The sequence below is a fragment of the Hyperolius riggenbachi genome, chromosome 11, assembly GCF_040937935.1.
Source record: "Hyperolius riggenbachi isolate aHypRig1 chromosome 11, aHypRig1.pri, whole genome shotgun sequence".
Classification (NCBI taxonomy): Eukaryota; Metazoa; Chordata; class Amphibia; order Anura; family Hyperoliidae; genus Hyperolius; species Hyperolius riggenbachi.
Window position 1 is genome coordinate 249071944 of NC_090656.1, and position 18189 is coordinate 249090132.

General features: G+C 49.7%; 1 protein-coding gene across 1 annotated transcript in view; it reads right to left on the reverse strand.

Annotated features, from left to right (window-relative positions):
• Positions 1–18189, reverse strand: part of PAMR1 (peptidase domain containing associated with muscle regeneration 1) — a 129098-nt gene that overhangs the window by 8789 nt on the left and 102120 nt on the right. Inside the window, 3 exon segments of the mRNA XM_068260519.1 lie at positions 4491–4783; positions 10508–10740; positions 12978–13044. Coding sequence (XP_068116620.1) covers positions 4491–4783; positions 10508–10740; positions 12978–13044 — 593 coding nt within the window.

Consider the following 18189-nt stretch of genomic DNA (forward strand, 5'->3'; position numbering starts at 1 on the left):
CAGGTAGTTTGTGCAGAGGTGAGGGGTCAGGCGTCAGGCAGGTAGTTTGTGCAGAGGTGGGGGGTTAGGCGTCAGGCAGGTAGTGTGTACTGAGATGAGGGGTTAGGCGTCAGGCAGGTAGTGTGTACTGAGATGAGGGGTTAGGCGTCAGGCAGGTAGTTTGTGCAGAGGTGAGGGGTCAGGCGTCAGGCAGGTAGTTTGTGCAGAGGTGGGGGGTTAGGCGTCAGGCAGGTAGTGTGTGCAGAGGTGGGGGGTCAGGCGTCAGGCAGGTAGTTTGTGCAGAGGTGAGGGGTCAGGCGTCAGGCAGGTAGTGTGTGCAGAGGTGGGGGGTTAGGCATCAGGCAGGTAGTGTGTACTGAGATGAGGGGTTAGGCGTCAGGCAGGTAGTGTGTACTGAGATGAGGGGTTAGGCGTCAGGCAGGTAGTGTGTGCAGAGGTGGGGAGTTATGCGTCAGGCAGGTAGTGTGTGCAGAGGTGGGGGGTTAGGCGTCAGGCAGGTAGTGTGTACTGAGATGAGGGGTTAGGCGTCAGGCAGGTAGTTTGTGCAGAGGTGAGGGGTCAGGCGTCAGGCAGGTAGTGTGTGCAGAGGTGTGGGGGTTAGGCATCAGGCAGGTAGTTTGTGCAGAGGTGGGGGGTTAGGTGTCAGGCAGGTAGTGTGTGCAGAGGTGGGGGGTTGGGCGTCAGGCAGGTAGTGTGTGCAGAGGTGGGGAGTTAGGTGTCAGGCAGGTAGTGTGTGCAGAGGTGGGGGGTTTGGCGTCACGCAGGTAGTGTGTGCAGAGGTGGGGGGTTAGGCGTCAGGCAGGTAGTGTGTGCAGAGGTGGGGGGTTAGGCGTCAGGCAGGTAGTATGTGCAGAGGTGGGGGGTTAGGCGTCAGGCAGGTAGTGTGTGCAGAGGTGGGGGGTTAGGCATCAGGCAGGTAGTTTGTGCAGAAGTGGGGGGTTAGGTGTCAGGCAGGTAGTGTGTGCAGAGGTGGGGGTTAGGCATCAGGCAGGTGGTGTGTGCAGATGGGGGCGGGGGTTAGGCATCAGGCAGGTAGTTTGTGCAGAGGTGAGGGGTTAGGCGTCAGGAAGGTAGTTTGTGCAGAGGTGGGGGTTAGGCGTCAGGCAGGTAGTTTGTGCAGAGGTGGGGGTTAGGCGTCAGGCAGGTAGTTTGTGCAGAGGTGAAGGGTTAGGCGTCAGGCAGGTAGTGTGTGCAGAGGTGTGGGGGTTAGGCATCAGGCAGGTAGTTTGTGCAGAGGGGGGGGGGGGGGTTAGGCGTCAGGCAGGTAGTTTGTGCAGAGGTGAGGGGTCAGACGTCAGGCAGGTAGTGTGTGCAGAGGTTGGGGGTTAGGCATCAGGCAGGTAGTGTGTACTGAGATGAGGGGTTAGGCGTCAGGCAGGTAGTTTGTGCAGAGGTGTGGGGTTAGGCGTCAGGCAGGTAGTGTGTGCAGAGGTGGGGGGTTAGGCGTCAGGCAGGTAGTTTGTGCAGAGGTGAGGGGTCAGGCGTCAGGCAGGTAGTGTGTGCAGAGGTGGGGGGGTTAGGCATCAGGCAGGTAGTGTGTACTGAGATGAGGGGTAAGGCGTCAGGCAGGTAGTGTGTACTGAGATGAAGGGTTAGGCGTCAGGCAGGTAGTTTGTGCAGAGGTGAGGGGTCAGGCGTCAGGCAGGTAGTTTGTGCAGAGGTGGGGGGTTAGGCGTCAGGCAGGTAGTGTGTACTGAGATGAGGGGTTAGGCGTCAGGCAGGTAGTGTGTACTGAGATGAGGGGTTAGGCGTCAGGCAGGTAGTTTGTGCAGAGGTGAGAGGTCAGGCAGGTAGTTTGTGCAGAGGTGTGGGGTTAGGCGTCAGGCAGGTAGTGTGTGCAGAGGTGGGGGGTTAGGCGTCAGGCAGGTAGTTTGTGCAGAGGTGAGGGGTCAGGCGTCAGGCAGGTAGTGTGTGCAGAGGTGGGGGGTTAGGCATCAGGCAGGTAGTGTGTACTGAGATGAGTGGTTAGGCGTCAGGCAGGTAGTGTGCACTGAGATGAGGGGTTAGGCGTCAGGCAGGTAGTGTGTGCAGAGGTGGGGAGTTATGCGTCAGGCAGGTAGTGTGTGCAGAGGTGGGGGGTTAGGCGTCAGGCAGGTAGTGTGTGCAGAGGTGTGGGGGTTAGGCATCAGGCAGGTAGTTTGTGCAGGGGGGGGGGGGGGGTTAGGCGTCAGGCAGGTAGTTTGTGCAGAGGTGAGGGGTCAGGCGTCAGGCAGGTAGTGTGTGCAGAGGTGGGGGGTTAGGCATCAGGCAGGTAGTGTGTACTGAGATGAGGGGTTAGGCGTCAGGCAGGTAGTTTGTGCAGAGGTGGGGGGTTAGGCGTCAGGCAGGTAGTTTGTGCAGAGGTGAGGGGTCAGGCGTCAGGCAGGTAGTGTGTGCAGAGGTGGGGGGTTAGGCATCAGGCAGGTAGTGTGTACTGAGATGAGGGGTTAGGCGTCAGGCAGGTAGTGTGTACTGAGATGAGGGGTTAGGCGTCAGGCAGGTAGTTTGTGCAGAGGTGAGGGGTCAGGCGTCAGGCAGGTAGTTTGTGCAGAGGTGGGGGGTTTGGCGTCAGGCAGGTAGTGTGTACTGAGATGAGGGGTTAGGCGTCAGGCAGGTAGTGTGTACTGAGATGAGGGGTTAGGCGTCAGGCAGGTAGTTTGTGCAGAGGTGAGGGGTCAGGCGTCAGGCAGGTAGTTTGTGCAGAGGTGGGGGGTTAGGCGTCAGGCAGGTAGTGTGTGCAGAGGTGGGGGGTCAGGCGTCAGGCAGGTAGTTTGTGCAGAGGTGAGGGGTCAGGCAGGTAGTGTGTGCAGAGGTGGGGGGTTAGGCATCAGGCAGGTAGTGTGTACTGAGATGAGGGGTTAGGCGTCAGGCAGGTAGTGTGTACTGAGATGAGGGGTTAGGCGTCAGGCAGGTAGTGTGTGCAGAGGTGGGGAGTTATGCGTCAGGCAGGTAGTGTGTGCAGAGGTGGGGGGTTAGGCGTCAGGCAGGTAGTGTGTACTGAGATGAGGGGTTAGGCGTCAGGCAGGTAGTTTGTGCAGAGGTGAGGGGTCAGGCGTCAGGCAGGTAGTGTGTGCAGAGGTGTGGGGGTTAGGCATCAGGCAGGTAGTTTGTGCAGAGGTGGGGGGTTAGGTGTCAGGCAGGTAGTGTGTGCAGAGGTGGGGGGTTGGGCGTCAGGCAGGTAGTGTGTGCAGAGGTGGGGAGTTAGGTGTCAGGCAGGTAGTGTGTGCAGAGGTGGGGGGTTTGGCGTCAGGCAGGTAGTGTGTGCAGAGGTGGGGGGTTAGGCGTCAGGCAGGTAGTGTGTGCAGAGGTGGGGGGTTAGGCGTCAGGCAGGTAGTATGTGCAGAGGTGGGGGGTTAGGCGTCAGGCAGGTAGTGTGTGCAGAGGTGGGGGGTTAGGCGTCAGGCAGGTAGTGTGTGCAGAGGTGGGGGGTTGGGCGTCAGGCAGGTAGTGTGTGCAGAGGTGGGGAGTTAGGTGTCAGGCAGGTAGTTTGTGCAGAGGTGGGGGGTTAGGCATCAGGCAGGTAGTTTGTGCAGAGGTGGGGGGTTAGGCGTCAGGCAGGTAGTTTGTGCAGAGGTGCGGGGTTATGCGTCAGGCAGGTAGTGTGTACTGAGATGAGGGGTTAGGCGTCAGGCAGGTAGTGTGTGCAGAGGTGGGGAGTTAGGTGTCAGGCAGGTAGTTTGTGCAGAGGTGGGGGGTTGGGCGTCAGGCAGGTAGTGTGTGCAGAGGTGGGGAGTTAGGTGTCAGGCAGGTAGTTTGTGCAGAGGTGGGGGGTTAGGCGTCAGGCAGGTAGTTTGTGCAGAGGTGGGGGGTTAGGCGTCAGGCAGGTAGTTTGTGCAGAGGTGGGGGGGTTAGGCGTCAGGCAGGTAGTTTTTGCAGAGGTGAGGGGTCAGGCGTCAGGCAGGTAGTGTGTGCAGAGGTGGGGGGTCAGGCGTCATGCATTTAGTGTGTGCAGAGGTGGGGGGTTAGGCGTCAGGCAGGTAGTGTGTGCAGAGGTGGGGGGTTAGGCGTCAGGCAGGTAGTTTGTGCAGAGGTGGGGGGTTAGGCGTCAGGCAGGTAGTTTGTGCAGAGGTGGGGGTTTAGGCGTCAGGCGGGTAGTGTGTGCAGAGGTGGGGGGGTTAGGCGTCAGGCAGGTAGTTTGTGCAGAGGTGAGGGGTTAGGCATCTGGCAGGTAGTTGGCACGGGGGGGGGGGGGGGGGGAGGTAGAGTTGAGGCATGGGGGGGGGGGGAAGGTTCTGTGAGAGAGTAGGCTTATGTTATACCTCAGGCTGTAGATATGGCAGAATATATATACTGCATAAATGGTGTCTTGGAGAATTACTCCTCTTCCTCTGTCACATCTGCTGTGTCTCTGTTGGGAGGAAGCCCCGTTTAAGCCCAGAGCATCACGCTATTATCAGAGACGGCGACCCCCATTGTTCTTGGTGGTAATTTGTGAACACAGCCTGTATCCTATGGGAATCGCTATCCCCATCCCATATACATCTAGGCTCCCAGTTGCCATGGATACTAACGTGCAGATGCTGCTGGCTCTTCTCGTCGCGGTCGTCATCTCGGTGGAATTTTCCTAGCACCACTTTCAGGTCTGACACCTTGATGATGGAGCTCCTGCCCAGGTCGGTGACGCAGTGGGCGGCCATCACCACCGTGCGCTCGTTAAGCAGGGCTCCGCTGCACACCAGCACCCAGGCGCCCTTCCTCAGGTTGGCGTCCTTCACCCCGTTGGACCGGCGGTACAAGGCGGCTTGCCAGGGCCAGCGTACCTCCGAGATTCGCGAGACGGTGAAGTTTCCCACCTTCCCGCAAACTGTCAGGAAGAAGAGAGACGGAATCAGGCAACCGGAGAGGGAGGTCAACTTTTCTTAAAGGGATACTGTAGGGGGGTCGGGGGAAAATGAGTTGAACTTACCCAGGACTTCTAATGGTCCCCCACTGAAGTCATGTGCCCGCGCAGCCAGTCACCGATGCTCCGGCCCCGCCTCCGGTTCACCTCTGGAATTTCAGACTTTAAAGTCAGAAAACCACTGCGCCTGCGTTGCCGTGTCCTCGCTCCCGCTGATGTCACCTGGAGAGTACTGCGCAGGTACAGACCATACTGGGCCCGCACAGTACGCTCCTGGTGACATCAGCAAGAGCGAAGACACGGCAACGCAGGCGCAGTGGTTTTCAGACTTTAAAGTCTGAAATTCCAGAAGAGAACCGGAGTCGGGGCCGGAGCATCGGTGAGTGGCTGCGCCAACACAGGATGTCTGCGGGGGACCATTAGAAGCCCCGGGTAAGTTCAACTCATTTTCCCCCGACCCCCTACAGTATCCCTTTAATTTAGAAATTAAAAAAAGAAATAGAAAATAAAAATACTTGAAAATATTGCAGTCATCCTGCCACTTTCATCACCAGAATATTTCTAGCGGAATAACACATCTGTAAAGCGATTTCTAAAAATACTAAAAAATCATTAGCCAATCAGCTTTTGATTTCTGAGGTCACAAACTCCTCCCCTTCAGTGCTGAACACATGACTCTCCTCAGAATTACATCAGTAGACACAGCAAAGTTTGATGTTAAAGTGTAACTGTCTTGCATAAAATCCAAAATTAATTCTTTATTTTTATTTGGTTAACAAGTAAAAAGGATGCTAACCAGGCAATCCAAAAGTTAAAATCACTATTACTTTTCTTTCTGATAAATGATCATTCCGCAGTTTACCTCACTCTTATTTGGTACACACAAAAATTTGGTGCGCACAAAGGAAGTTGCAGGTGCATGCTGGGTTGTCCTTTTTTGCTTCTCTACTTCCCCTCAGACTTAAGCAATGCAGCCTGATTGGCTGAAGCCTCTTTCCCTCCTGTTTTTCCCTCCCACACCTCTGTTACTCTCTAATTGGCCAATATTTCTCATGCTGAGACAATGCACTTTCTATAGTGCAGGCAAGGGCATAGCAATAGGGTTGCAGAGGTTGTGACCGCATCGGGGGCCCTTGGGCCAGAGGGGCCCCGAAGGGCCCTACCTCAACTACAGTATTAGCTTTCTATTGGTCCTGCACTCATATTAATCACTTCTATAGATACTATAGAGGTAATTATTAACAAACTGTTCTGCATCCCCTTCTTGCACCTCTGACACTGTAGAATGGTGTGAAAAGGGAAAAACATAGCAGTCCTGTGGGCGAAAATGCCTTGTTGCCTTGTTGTTGATGCTAGAAGTCAGAAGAGAATGGGCCGACTGATTCAAGCTGATAGGAGAGTAACGTTGACTAAAATAACCACTCGTTACAGCCGAGGTATGCAGCAAAGCATTTGTGAAGCTACAACATGCACAACCTTGAGGCGGATGGGCTACCACAGAAGAAGACCTCACCGGGTACCACTCATCTCCAGTACAAATAGGAAAAGAGGCTACAATTTGCACGAGCTCACCAAAATTGGACAGTTAAAGACTGGAAAAATGTTGCCTGGTCTGATGAGTCTTGATAGAGTCAGAATTTGGAGTAAACAGAATGAGAACATGGATCCATCATGCCTGTTACCACTGTGCAGGCTGGTGGTGGAGGTGTAATGGTGTGGGGGATGTTTTCTTGGCACACTTTAGGCCCCTTAGTGCCAATTGGGCATCGTATAAATGCCATGGGCTACCTGAGCATTGTTTCTGACCATGTCCATCCCTTCATAACCACCATGTACCCATCCTCTGATGGCTACTTCCAGCAGGATAATGCACCATGTCACAAAGCTCAGATCAATTCACATTGGTTTCTTGAACATGACAATGAGGTCACTGTACTAAAATGGCCCCTACAGTCACCAGATCTCAACCCAATAGAGCATCTTTGGGATGTGATGGAACAGGAGCTTCATGCCCTGGATGTGCATCCCACAAATCTCCATCAACTGCAAGATGCTATCCTATCAATATGGGCCAACATCTCTATAGAATGCTTTCAGCACCTTGTTCAATCAATGCCACGTAGAATTAAGGCAGTTCTGAAGGTGAAAGGGGGCCAAACACCGTATTAGTATGGCTGACAGCTCCAGTGGAACTCAACTCTTTCACAGGACAGAAGAGAAATGTACCCTGTATGTATTTAGAGCGTTTAGCCTGTCCAATTCCCCATCAACTGTGACTAATCACGACTGTAATTTGATCTCTCAATGGTGTCAGCTGGCTGCATCGGCATTTGTAAACACCGGATGTTAACCCTATATCTGCTTCCATGAAAGCAGGCAGTAGACACGCTGCAGATTTATTGCAGGATTTGAATCAGCTATAACAAATGTTTTTCTTTAAACATTTATTTGTTCTTTACAATATTAATTTATAAATGACTTAGTCAGTGTTTGCCCATTGTAAAATCTTTCCTCATCCTGATTTACTTTGTGAAACTTATCACTTGTGGCGACATCTTTAGTACTGGCAGGTGATGTCTGCAGAATGTTTATTTACTAAGAATACTAAAGCCAGCAGAAAAGACCTATGATCCCCCAGAATGCTTGAGGGGTGGAGTTCTGCATAATTAACAGCCTAGGCTAAAGGGAACCAGAGACGAAGCACCCTTGTGTATTTTACCATATATATCAATGGGAACATGACAGTAGTCTGCTGTTGGTTTCATTCTTCTCTGTTCAGAATGCCTGTTATCACCTCTGATAAGAATCCCTGACTGAGCATTCAGTCTGGCTTTCACCGGAATGATTATAGCTGAGTCAGTCTTCTGTGATGTCTTTTAAAGCCTAAGCCTGCCCCCTTGTGGCTCTGCTTTCCTGCTAAGAGGATACATAGCAGGAAATGCAGAGCCACAAGGGGGCAGACTTGGGCTTGAAAAGACATCACAGAAGACTGACTCAGCTATAATCATTCTGGGAAAAGCTAGACTGAATGCTCAGTCGGGGATTCTTATCAGGGCTGATAACAGGCATTCTGAGCAGAGAAGAATGAAACAGAGAGCAGGGTAGGTGTTTACTGTCATGTTACCATTGATATATATGGTAAAATACACGAGGGTGCTTCGTCTCTGGTTCTCTTTAGCCTCAGTGGGAGGGTGGGGCTAATATATAGTTATAGGAAGCACTTCTTTTGAGCAATTCCAGTTGCCTAGCTGTCCTGCTGACCCTGTGCCTCTAAAGCCCCGTACCGACCTCGCGATTCTTCCGACAGTTTTCCTGATGACCGGAGATTTTTGGAACGATGAGTGGTCGTTTATGCAATCTTGCGACACGGGTACCGGATCACGCGAACGTGGCTTGGCGTCGTGCGGCGACAATGACCATCATGGTGGATTGGATTGTTAAAATCCCAGAGGACTCCCGCGAATGCTTGACATCTTGTCACGCCCGCCGTGTAACATGCGCATACCCGCCGGATGGAAAAAGGAGAAAGACGGATCGGTGGAGCGCTCGTCGTGACTTGTCAGTTGTCAGGGAGACATAGCTGAATGCATCCCCCTGCATCGCGAGGTGAGAACTTCGCTTAATATTTTTAGCCATGGACCCTGACCAAGCATGCAGCAGATCTGTGACTGGATTAGCTGGATTTGGTGTAATTCAGACACTACTGCAGACAAATTAATCCGAAGGACTGCCAGGCAACTGGTATTGTTTAAAAGAAAATAAGTCAGCCTCCATATTCTTCTCACTTCGGTTAAAATTTAAAATATATATATATATATATATATATATATATATATATATATATATATATATATATATATATATATATATATATATATATATATAAACATATACAGATCAGATGTACATTTCTCCCAGAGTAAAAGGAGCCATACATTACTTTTCTCCTATGTTTCTGTCACTTACAGTAGGCAGTAGAAATCTGACACGTTTTGGACTAGCCCATTTCCTCATGGGTGATTCTCAGGGTTTTCTTTATTTTCAAAAGCACTTAGCGAATGGCAGTTGCTCCGTCCAACTGCCTAAAAAGTGTGCAGTGAGCAGGGAGGCTGGCCAGCATCTTTTTATAAGTCTTTTTCAAGGAGTGTCTTTTTAAAGAATAAAAGGCCATGCTGAGAATCCCCCATGAAGAGATGGACTAACCTAAAACCTGTCAGTCATGTCGGATTTTTACGACCTACGGTGACAGCAACATAGGAGAAAAGTAATGTACGGCTCATTTTACTCTGATAGACACATGCTTATTTATGTGTTTACATGTATTTTACATTTTAACATTTTCGCAACAGTGGTCCTTTAAATTTATGTTACTCAGCTGGGAGGGGAGCGGGCCCCATACACAGAGCCGGGACAAGGTCCTCCAGCACCCAAGGCTGAGACATCAAAGTGCACCTCTCCCATTGCTATTAGACTAAGAGGTGCCCCGGGGGCCCCCAAGTTATCTGGCTTACAGTCACTGCCATGTATCCCCTTGTTTTACTTCCCTCTGTTTCAAACACAATAGGGTAATGATAGCTGAGTGAGTTGTGCGTCCCTCCTACACTGCGTCCTGAGGCTGGAGACTCTCTCGCCTCTGCCTCGGCCCAGCACCCCCTCCTACACTGTGCCCTGAGGCTGGAGACTCTCTCGCCTCTGCCTTGGCCCAGCACCCCCTCCTACACTGCGCCCTGAGGCTGGAGCCTCTCTCGCCTCTGCCTTGGCCCAGCACCCCCTCCTACACTGCGCCCTGAGGCTGGAGACTATCTCGCCTCTGCCTTGGCCCAGCACCCCCTCCTACACTGCGCCCTGAGGCTGGAGACTCTCTCGCCTCTGCCTCGGCCCAGCACCCCCTCCTACACTGCGCCCTGAGGCTGGAGCCTCTCTCGCCTCTGCCTCGGCCCAGCACCCCCTCCTACACTGCGCCCTGAGGCTGGAGCCTCTCTCGCCTCTGCCTCTGCCCAGCACCCCCTCCTACACTGCGCCCTGAAGCTGGAGCTTCTCTCGCCTCTGCCTAGCACCCCCTCCTACACTGCGCCCTGAGGCTGGAGCCCCTCTCGCCTCTGCCTCGGCCCAGCACCCCCTCCTACACTGCGCCCTGAAGCTGGAGCCTCTCTCGCCTCTGCCTAGCACTCCCTCCTACACTGCTCCCTGAAGCTGGAGCCTCTCTCGCCTCTGCCTAGCACCCCCTCCTACACTGCGCCCTGAGGCTGGAGCCTCTCTCTCCTCTCCCTCGGCCCAGCACCCCCTCCTACACTGCGCCCTGAGGCCGGAGCCTCTCTCGCCTCTGCCTAGCACCCCCTCCTACACTGCGCCCTGAGGCTGGAGCCTCTCTCGCCTCTGCCTCGGCCCAGCACCCCCTCCTACACTGCGCCCTGAGGCTGGAGCCTCTCTCGCCTCTGCCTAGCACCCCCTCCTACACTGCGCCCTGAGGCTGGAGCCCCTCTCGCCTCTGCCTCGGCCCAGCACCCCATCCTACACTGCGCCCTTTGGCTGGAGCCGCTCTCGGCCCAGCCCTGCCCATACAGGACTACTGATAGTACTGCCCTGTCAGCGGCTCTAGGTCCCTGAACAGTAGAATTGCTACCAGAGCCCTGGTCTGAGGTGACACAAATCCCAGCATGCACTTCTGAGGTCCTGTGTGATACATACTGGGGATGCAAGATGGGGCGCGGCCGCTCCACTTCCCGGTCTTCAGACAGGTCCTCCTGCTGCTCCCGGAGCGCTTGTAGAATGGAGAGAAGCACTCGTACTGCAGCTGTGTGTGAAGGTGATGGTGGCCTGCAGGCAGTTCTCCGGGGGGCAAGGGGGGCTTCTTGGTGGGGTAGATGTCACTCTTCTCCTTGGTAAAGGAGGTGGAGTATAACTGATGGAGCGGCGTCTCCCTGTCAGAATCCAAAAACAGAAAGGAGTGAAACTGAGACTTCTTGCATCAGGTAATAGTTGCTTCACTACAGCCATTCCTTTGCATCAGGATTGCGGCGATTTTGATACTGGGAGAATACCGCGGATTGACTCAACACGTCCTGTGTGCAAGGGGCCTCAAGGACAACTGACCTGAGAGACTCGTGGAGGCGGCCATATTTATTTAATCCTAAACAATTCCAGTTGCCTGGCAGTCCTGCTGATCTCTTTGCCTGCAGTAGTGGCTGAATCACACCCCTGGAACAAGCATGCAGGTAATCCAGTCTGACTTCAAGAGAACCCGAGGTGTGTTTAAAGAATGTTATCTGCATACAGAGGCTGGATCTGCCTATTCAGCCCAGCCTCTGTTGCTATCCCAAACCCCACTAAGGTCCCCCTGCACTCTGCAATCCCTCATAAATCACAGCCGTGCTGTGAGGCTGTGTTTACATCTGTAGTGTCAGTCTCAGCTGCTCCCCCGCCTCCTGCATAGCTCCGGTCCCTGCCCCCATCCCTTCCCTCCAATCAGCAGGGAGGGAAGGGATGCAGGCGGGGACCGGAGTTCTGCAGGAGGCGGGGAGAGCAGCAGACTGACACTATAGAGATAAACACAGCCAGCTCTGACAAGCTGTTTGTCAGCAGCACGGCTGTGATTTATGAGGGATTGCAGAGTGCAGGGGGACCTTAGGGGGGTTTGGGACAGCAACAGAGGCTGCGCTGTATAGGCAGATCCAGCCTCTGTATGCAGATAATATTCTTCAACCCCTCCTCAGGTTCTCTTTCAGTCAGAGCACCTGATCTGCATGCTTGTTCAGGGGCTGTGGCTGAGAGTAATAGAGATAGAGGATCAGCAGGGCTGCCAGGCAATATGCGTTGTTGAAAAGGAAATAAAAATGGCAGCCTCCATATCTCTCTCACTTTAGGTGTGCTTTAAGCTATAAAAACCTTGCACAGGATGAGAATTACTGTATTTTGCGGGATATGAGATGCTCTGGAATATAAGACACATCTAGGTTTCAGGGCCGGTTCTCTTATGAAGCAAGGTGAAACATTTGCATCAGGCGCAGAGATTACAGGGGCAGCATGTTTGTACTGTGTGTACCTTCCTGAGGAGGAATGGAGTGTCAGAGGGTGAGCAGTGTGTTTGTCACAGACTCACCGCCAGCCAGTGTGCTATTGTGTTGAGCTGCAGCATGTCATGTGGGGACATTAAATGAAGCAGAGTAAATTGTCGGGTGCTGTGCGATCATCCCAAATCGGGGGAGGGGGGGGGGGGGGGTATCCTCACAAGTTTGCCTCAGGCAGCAAAAAAAAGTCTAGAACCGGCCCTGCTAGGTTTAGAGGGCAAAAAAATTGAAAAAAATATACTAAACTTGGTGTATCCATGGTCCAGGAGCGTCTTGTAGATGTTATCCCCAAATATTGTGTCCCCCTTGTACCTCCTGTGTGCTCCTGTGTCCATTCTGTGTCATCGGCAGAAGCCAGGACTAGGGGAGGTGCTGTCATATATTCAGGGGAGCGGAGGATGACACGGGGGACAGAGGGGGGCACAAGGGGGAAAATACAGGGAGACCCCGACATCGCGGTGGGTTGGCGGTTCATATCAGCCGGCATTCGTAGGTCGGGGACTCCATGTATTTGGAATATAAACCAAAGTGGTTTTTCTTCCTGTTTTTGAGGGAGCAAAAGTGCGTCTTATACTCCAAAAACTACGGTACATAAGCAGAAGTTACACCAATGAAATCTGGATGTTAGAGCTTCTGGGCGTGTCCATGACCCCTCTATACTTCTCAGTGTGCTCTGGAGAAAGGTGAAGTCACGCAGCCGGCTGGGCTGTCCAGATGGATGCGAGCCACGCGATTGGCTGATCAGAACTCCAGATGTTGCGGCAGGGAAAAGACGCCACTTATTCTGTATCTCGGCTGTACATTAAGCCGAATGCTCAGAGTTCAGCATTAAACATATGCTGATTTCTGAGAACTCTCTTTAATCTGCTACCGATTTAAAGCTATCCCTCAAAGCTTCAGACATCTCCCGCGGCACGGATGGATTATGTATGGACGCGATATGCAGACAAAGCACGAAATGGACGACATAAGGCCGGATTAGCTCTAACCTACTCAATCCTCTTTTTTTTAAGATACAACTAATGATGTATTTCATGTTTAGTGTGGAGATCTAGATAGCTTACAAGAGCGACTTGTGACCGAGAGCTCACCGTGACTGAACCTGCGAGGGAAGCACTTTTTGACGCACCAGATCGGGGATCTTTGGTTCCCGGCAGGCTGAAACAGAAAGAAGAGCTGTATGAGTACTTTAACTAAAAAAATAATGTAAAAAAGTTTTTAATGACAGCTTAAAGAGGAACTGAATCCCAGTCAGTAGCTGATACCCCCTTTCCCATAAGAAATCTATTCCTTTTCTCAAATACATCATCAAGGGGTTCTGTATGGCTGATATTGTGGTAAAACTCCTCCCACAGTGTGATGTCAGGACCATGGATCTGACATCACACTGCGGGGGCCTTGTTGCATTGTGGGAAATAACAGCTGTTTCCAACTGCCAAAAAAGGCAGCATCTCCTTCCACAGACATCACCTGCCAGCAGTAAAAATGTCACCATGTGATAAATGTCAGAATGTAAATCAGGGAGAGGAAAGATTTTACAATGGGGAAACACTGACTAAATCATTTATACATAATGATTGTAAAAATAAAGCACTTTTTTACTACGTTATTTTTACTGGAGTTCCTCTTTAAAGGATACCTGAAGTGTGGGGATATGGAGGCTGACATGTTTATGCCCTCTTAAATAATGCTCATTGCCTGGCTGTCCTGATGATCCTGTGTCACATTTAGCCATAGACCATGAACAAGCATGCAGATCAGGTGCTCTGAGTCAAGTCAGACTGGATTAGCTGCATGCTTGTTACAGGTGTGTGATTCAGCCACTACTGCAGGCAAAGAGATCAGCAGGGCAGCCAGGCAACTGGTATCATTTTAAAGGAAATAAATATGACAGCCTCCAGAATATGCAAACTCTGCCACTGAGTGTTAAATGGATCTAGGAAAACGTGCTGAGAGTGATTATTTAAAGCGAACCTAAACTGAGAAGGATATGGATTGTTCCTTTTAAAATAATACCAGTTGCCTGACTCTCCTGCTGATCCTGTGTCTCTAATGCTTTCAGCCACAGCCCCTCAACAAGCATGGAGATCAGGTGCTCTGACTGAAGTCAGGCTGGAATAGCTGCATGCTTGTTTTGGGTGTGTGATTCAGACTCTACTGCAGCCAAAGAGATCAGCAGGACTTCCAGGCAACCGGTATTGTTTAAAAGGAAACATCCATATCCCTCTCAGTTTAGGTTCCCTTTAAGTTTAATGATAGGTACCTTAGTGGTCAGGCTACAATCCAATATCCTATTTTTTTAATATATATATTCTGGGGCTTTAGATTCTAAAATTTCTCTATGAGTAGTCCCTCCCCTCCGGCCTAACCCTTAGGGCCCGTTTCCACTTGTGCGGTGCGAATTCGTCACGGAAAATGCGAAAACGAATTTGCATGCGGATGCAAATTTTAACGCAAATTTTTGCATATGTTAGTAAGTATGCAAATGTAACCATGTCAGGGCCTGTGTGCTTTTACATTGATTTTATGCGAGAACGTACGCGAATTCGCATGGAAAATTCGCATAGTGAAAACGCATGCTAATTTCCTCTTAAATACATTGTATGAGAATCCGAATTCTGATGGCTCTTTTTCCTGCACACAAAACCGCACAGGATTTCTGACAAGTGGAAACAGCCCCATCCACTTGTATTGGTTATGCGAATCTGCATGCAGGAAACGCATGCAGATTTGCAATAGTGGAAACGGGCCCTCATACTGTTTGCACAGCTTCTACATAAGGTCTGGTTCACACAGGCAGCTGATGGGGCATTAGTGAGGATCGTACTCAGCTGCGAAATTACACGTTCATTTTCACAATTACACCTTTACGTCATTACAAATTGCTAATTCAATCTACTTTGTATAATCATCCATAATAACGCATGAATTTGTGCATAATTTTGTGCCGACTTAGGCGGTGAACAGCAAAACCCCCATACTTGCTACTGCTGTCAAAATTGCTACATATATTAAAGAGAAAATCATTTTTCAAAAAGACTTTTTTTTTTTTTTTTTAGAAAATCGATTTTAAAAATGCAAAGAAAAATGGTTTCTAAACTGTCAATTTTCTAACTTTAAAAACCATTTTTTCTTTGCATTTTTAACCCTCGATTTTCTCAAGAACTTCAAAGTCTTTTTGGAAAATTATTTTTTTGACTCGTACCCACAATTCTCCTTAACATATGCTGGTGTCAATAGCAGGTATGGGGACTTTGCTATTCACCGCCAAAGTCGGCATGAAGTTACGGTTCAAGTCAAAAAAATTAATTTTCAAAAAGACCTTGTAGTTTTTAAGAAAATCTATTTTAAAAATGCAACGAAAATTAGTTTTTAAACTCTGAAAAATGACAGTTTAAAAAACATTTTTCTTTGTATTTTTAAAGAAAACCTGAACTGAGAAAAACGGCCCCTGGGGGGTACTCAGCACGCGTACGTTAAAAAAAGGCGCCGGGAAAAAAGGGCGCAGGGTTTTAAAAGATAATCATGAATAACGTTTAAAAAAAATTGTGTTATATTTCGTTTAAAAATAATGGTTTATAAAGTTATAAGTCATTAAATAATGTGTATAAAATCGGCAATTTTAAAAACGTTAATCTTCCCTGTTTAAAAATTGAAATTTATAATAACGTTTTATAAAACATTAATAAGAATTTTACTAAAGCTATACCTAACCCTACTCTCACACAGAACCCTCCCTGTACCTATCCCTAACCCCTAGACCCCCCTGTTGGTGCCTAACCCTAAGACCCCCCTGTTGGTGCCTAACCCTAAGACCCCCCTGGTGGTGCCTAACCCTAAGACCCCCCTGTTGGTGCCTAACCCTAAGACCCCCCTGTTGGTGCCTAACCCTAAGACCCCCCTGTTGGTGCCTAACCCTAAGACCCCCCCTGTTGGTGCCTAACCCTGCTAAGACCCCCCTGTTGGTGCCTAACCCTAAGACCCCCCTGTTGGTGCCTAAACCTAAGACCCCCCTGTTGGTGCCTAACCCTAAGACCCCCCTGTTGGTGCCTAACCCTAAGACCCCCCTGTTGGTGCCTAACCCTAAGACCCCCCTGTTGGTGCCTAAACCTAAGACCCCCCTGTTGGTGCCTAAACCTAAGACCCCCCTGTGATAAGCATTAATAACGTTTTAAAAAAATATGGTGCGGTTTTTCGTTTAAAAATGCAAAAAAAAAAAAAAAAAATGGACGGTTTTTCGTTTAAAAGTAATGTTTTAAAAAATATTGTACTGTTTTTCGTTTAAAAATAATGTTTTAAAATTATACATCTTTAAATAATGTGTAATTATGAGAAACAGTTATAAAACATTAAAAGTCTCCGGGCGCCGCTTTTAAAACGTTATTTTTCTCCGGCGCCCTTTTTTCCTGTTGGGCGCCGATTTAAACGATATTTATTATGGGAGTGAATGGCGGCGCCCTTTTTGTCCACCTGCCTCATGCGCCCAAATTTCCTGCTTCCACTCAGCACAAGAGGGGGAAGCCTCCGGATCCTATCGAGGCTTCCCCTGTCCTCCTGTGTCCCACTGGGGTCCCGCTGTGCCTGGCCAAATGCCGGCAATGTAAATATTTACCTTCCCGGCTCCAGCACAGGCGCTGTGGCGGCTCTCGGCTACGAAATAGGCGGAAATACCCTATCACCATCGGATCTGCTCTACTGCGCAGGAGCAAGTCTCCGGCGCCTGCGCAGTAGAGCGGACCCGACTGAGATCGGGTATTTCCGTCTACTTCGGAGCCGAAAGCCGCAATAGTGCCCCGCTGGAGCCGGGAAGGTAAATATTGAACAGGCTGTCGGATCTGTCAGGCCTTTGTTCAGAGGGCTGCAGCGAGACCCCCGTGGACAGAGGACAGCGTGGGAAGCCTCATTAGGATCCGGAGGCTTCCCCCTCCCGAGGTGAGTACCCCCCAGGGGAGGTTTTCCTTGTTGCAGTGTCTCTTTAAAATCGATTTTCTGAAAAACTACAAGGTAATTTTGAACAATTTTTTAACTTGTACCCATTCCTTAATATACTGTATGTAGCAATTTTGGTAGCAATAGTATGTATGGGGTCTTTGCTATTCAATGCCAAATTTGGCACAAAATTATGCGTAAATAATGCGTAAATTCATGCGTAATTACAGATGCTTACAATTAACTCTGAAATCAATTACACATTACGATTACGATGCGTAATTGCGAATTTTGATGCCTAATTATGGGTAAGCATAATGTCAGCTCATCACTACGGGGCAGCTTGTAACAGCTCATTTAGCCAGTGCCAAGCACTTTTATACTACCAAGCAGAGGAGCATTTGCCATCATTTCCTGGCTTTTCATGTCAAGTATTGAGCCCCCTAGTGCGTCACGGAAACGCTCAAATGCAGCCATTTCGGATGACGCTACATGTGGTGTCCAAGACGAAACGAGATGACTGGCTCTACCGCCGCATTTATGCAAATGACATGAAAAGCTGTGCCCGTTGTTTAAAAAATGCTGCCACTGATTTGAATGGAACAGCGGTTGATCACTAAACATTGTTTTGTTGCCCGCTGAAAATGCCGCGCTTATCGCCCATATGAACCAGCCCTAAGGCCTCATTCACACTGCGGTGCTGTTCAGCGGTTTCCAGCACTTTGCTGCTCACCGGTAGCGATGCTCATTCGTATTTCAAATTTCCGATCGGCATTCCCGTTTGGAACTTGAGAAACGAAATTCGGATTTCTGCAGAAATGCTGCCGCATTACCGCAACTCTGTAATTTTAGCCCAATCACAGAACTCGAAAGTATTGGACCAATCAGAAAATGCAGATTCAAATCTGAGAATGCAAAAAACGGAAATCCACGTTGGGGAAAATTGGAGAATCAGAAATCGGCATTTCTAACCATCCCTGATCACTGGTGATTGTGGATAATACAAGATACTATTGGGATATTTTTGTTAAAGAGGAACTCCAGTGAAAATAATGTAATAAGAAAAGTGCTTCATTTTTACAATAATTGTGAATGTATGAATTATTTAGTCACTGTTTGCCCATTGAAAAATCTTTCCTCTCCCTGATTTACATTCTGACATTTATCACATGGTGACATTTTTACTGCTGGCAAGTGATGTCAGTGGAAGGAGATGCTGCTTGCTACAGCTGTTATTTCCCACAATGCAACAAGGTTCTGACATCACACTGTGGGAGGGGTTTCACCACAATATCAGCTATACAGAGTCCCCTTGATTATCCATTTGTGAAAAGGAAATGATTTATCATGGGAAAGGGAGGTATCAGCTACTCA